The sequence below is a fragment of the Silene latifolia genome, chromosome Y, assembly GCF_048544455.1.
Source record: "Silene latifolia isolate original U9 population chromosome Y, ASM4854445v1, whole genome shotgun sequence".
In the NCBI taxonomy this organism is placed as follows: domain Eukaryota; kingdom Viridiplantae; phylum Streptophyta; class Magnoliopsida; order Caryophyllales; family Caryophyllaceae; genus Silene; species Silene latifolia.
In genome coordinates, this window is record NC_133538.1 from 297,426,441 (window position 1) to 297,430,170 (window position 3,730).

A 3,730-nucleotide genomic window follows, 5' to 3' on the forward strand; every position below is an offset into this window, starting at 1 on the left:
AAATCCAATTTATACCCCTCTTATCTTCCTCAATACCCCACCAAAACCGAGATATTAACGCTGTAAGCTCATCGCAAAAGTTAACGGGAATTTTAATGATACTCATAACATAGGTAGGGAGTGAATTGGCCACAACCTTTATAAGAACCTCCTTACCAGCCCTAGACAAGAGTTTCCCGCGCCAACCAGACAAATGTTTGCTAAGCTTATCACACAAAATATCCGTAATGGCCTTCTTAGACCATCCCACTACATTAGGCAGACCCAAGTACCTCTCGTGCTCCATGACTTCCGTAATACCCAACCTAGTAGCCAGATTATTCCTCTTCTGCAGCGGTATTCCTTTACTGAATGAGACGGTTGTATTATCAAGGCTAACAAGCTGACCCAAGGCGCTCTCATACCTACGAAGAATATCCGTCACAACATCAGCTTCCCTATCATTGGCCCTCATGAAATATATACTATCGTCTGCAAAGAGGAGATGAGAAATTGCGGGTGCTTTTGTTGCTATTCGAACGCCATGTAGGCTTCTATTTTCGACCGCCCTTCACATCTGACTAGAAAGCACTTCAGCACAGAGGATAAATAAGTAAGGGGATAACGGGTCACCTTGTCGAAGCCCCCTCGACGGTACAAAAGAATCAGCCGGCTGCCCATTAATAAGGGCTGAAAAATAGACCGTCGTAACGCACTCCATCACCCGCGAAAAGCTCGATCGAACCCCATCCTGCGTAAGACCCATTCTAAAAAACTCCATTCAACACGGTCATATGCCTTTGCCATATCGAGCTTCACTACCATAAAACCCTCCGTACTCTTCGAGTTCTTCATGTAGTGGAAAAGCAATTAGAATATTGTCCGAAATAGCCCTCCCCGGTGTGAAAGCACTTTGATTCTCCGACACTATATCATTCAGGAACAGCTTCAACCGATTTGCTAACACTTTTGAGACCAATTTGTACGCCACATTATACAAGCTGATCGGCCTAAAATCACGTATTTTGTCCGGGGCTTTTTCTTTGGTATGAGAATGATATTTGTTTTGTTAATTTCTCTTGGCGAAGACACTCCTCGTAAGATATCAAGAACCGCGTTGACCACCTCCGTACCAATTTGACTCCAATAAGTCTGATAAAATAGACCGTTCATACCAACCGGACCCGGAGCTTTAAGAGGATGCATTTGGTGTAAGGCATCGACTACCTCCTCTTCGCTATACTCTCGCCGCAGAATTAAATTCATCTCATCCGTCACATGCTGCTCAATGTCATATAAAATATCATCAGGAACAACAGGATTAGACGACGTAAATAATTCCTGAAAATAATTATTAGCTACCGCAGCTACAGCTTCATCCCCGCTCCTCGTAACTCCCTGGTCATCCACCAATTTAGCTATAAATTTTTTTTGTTTTCGTTCACCTGCCCTAGTATGAAAGAATTTCATTTTTTTATCCCCGTTCTTTAACCACAAGGCGCGAGAACGTTGTCTCCAGTAAAGCTCCTTTTGTTGTCTAAGGCTAGCCATATCAGCAATGATTTTACTTCGCTTTTGAACATTTACCTCAGTCCTTTCACTCTCATTTAGGCGATTGATTTGCTGGTATTTAACCCCAATCTCGCGAGTCAGTTGCTTAATATTAGTTCCCTTCCATTTACGCAAATCCGCCGTGCACTCAGCAAGAACCCGGACCAAATCCCCCTTCCCTCGCATCACCCCTCGCTCAACAGCCTCCTCACAACCCTCCTCTCCTACCCACATTTGTTCAAACTTGAACCCTTTATGACGAATAGACTCCCTCACCCTATGATCAAGGACCAATTTGATTGGGGCATGATCCGACCACTCCCTCTCCAAATAGAAAAGCCTAGCATAAGGAAACAAGTCCGTCCAAGATGAAGTGCACATAGCTCGGTCAAGCATACATTGTCGATTCGCGTCACCAATCTGCCCATTGTCATAAGAGAACCGGTCCGCCACCCACGCAACATCCTTGAGACCACACTCATCCACCGCAGCCCGGAAATTGTTCATTTGCCATTGACGTCGACTTCCCCCTTTCATCTCCGTTGAGAAAAGCACCTCATTGAAATCCCCAATACAAATCCAAGGTAGCTGAGATTTTCCGCTTAAGAGCCAGAGCAGCTCCCAAGATAGATGACGGTCAGACACAGCCGGCCATCCATAGAAACCAGTAAGTCTTCACTCCCCTCCCTCACTTCGAATAGCAAAATCAAAATGGTGCACAAAAGACGAAATAAATCGACAATCAATATCCTTTTTCCACATCATAGCAAGTCCACCTGATCTCCCCATGCTGTCCACTTTAATGCCAAAGTAACCATCCACCCGCTCCTGCACCCTCCGTAACTCACGACCACTAAGCTTTGTTTCACATAAAAACACAATGGCCGGTGCTTCCCTCCGTAAAAGAGCACGGAGAGCTGAAGCTATGTCGGGGTTGCCCAAGCCCCGACAATTTAAGCTTAGGATATTCATTGGGCCCGGCGGGGTTGACCACCGTCAACCTCCACCTCAGGTATTAAGACGCCCCCGTCTGAAATCAGTCGTTGCTTCTTCGAAACTACATCCTCCACACTCTCCTCTCTTCTCCTCTTTATCACCTCCTCTTTCTTTTCCCCATCGCTTCTGCCACCCCTTAACCCTTACCCCCGGACCTCGGTAAGCGTGTCTAACACCTCTGACCAGCCCCTATTCCTCCACCCCGAGTACCCTCTCCATTTTTTGCTGATAACCCCACCTCCCCCAAGCCCGTAATTTCTTGTAAATTCCCAGTAAAATGACAGTCTCCTTCCACCATGGCCATGTCAACCTCACCTTCCTCCCGAGCCCTCTCCCCTCTCCCAACAGTAGTAGGTCCATTAATAGCGACCCCCTCATTCACCTCAACCATATCCCTGACTACATTCTCCCCCGCAGCCTCCTCCCTCCCTATAACGTTCCCAGCATCAACCTTCTCCCCCTCTGCCTGAGTCGTCTGTTTCTTTGTACGCAGACCAAGAGAAATGCTCTTGAGCTTGTCAATCATTTTAGAAATCGTCTCCTCTTTCTCCTTTGCACTAACTTCATCAAACTTCGCACGTAGATCCCTCGCAGCCTTTCCCGAGCTCTCCTTCTCCGTTTTCACCACCTTCCATGGTGAGACTCTTAACCATTCCCCAAATTTCAAGTCCTCATCTTCATACGGTCCATGCTCACAGTCTTTTTCCCCGTGCCCAATTATCCCACAGCCATAGCAAAACGTCGGAAGCCACTCATATTTTACTGGGAAGCTGATAGTACGACCATCATGCACTCGTATAGGAATAGCAGCTTTTAGTGGCTCCCTAATATCAAATAATATCCTTACTCGAATTGCCCTATCAAGCTCCGGATTAGGGCCATGTTCAAAATGCATGAACGTACCTAAAGTATTCCCCAGACGTGTAGCATTCGATAAACTCGTGCGACCCGAAATTGGCAGATCATAAATTCGTGCCCAAATTGGGAAAAAATTTAGAGATGAGTCAGTAAGTTTACCCGATTGATTAGGTTCATCAAAACACCACATGAATTTGTCGAAGTGCCACGGCTGCCCTTCCAGAACCCTCGCCTTATCCCTCTCCGAGTGAAAACAAAAGATAAAAGTCTTGTCCTTCGCATCGATGACAATCCCTACAATAGGACTTGAAGGGTTCCATAGCTTGATCATGGTGTCAATAGCCGC

At 46.2% G+C, this 3,730-nt stretch overlaps 1 protein-coding gene across 1 annotated transcript; it reads right to left on the reverse strand.

Annotated features, from left to right (window-relative positions):
- Window positions 1-939: 939 nt before the first annotated feature.
- Window positions 940-2,067, reverse strand: LOC141630986 (uncharacterized). The gene has a single exon (XM_074443714.1). It carries the CDS (start codon window positions 2,065-2,067, stop codon window positions 940-942), a length of 1,128 nt encoding a protein of 375 aa, XP_074299815.1.
- Window positions 2,068-3,730: the final 1,663 nt, after the last annotated feature.

Excerpts from the sequence above, each read along its gene's own strand:
- LOC141630986 (XM_074443714.1), bottom strand. The coding sequence starts at position 2,067 with ATGAAAGGGGGAAGTCGACGTCAATGGCAAATGAACAATTTCCGGGCT.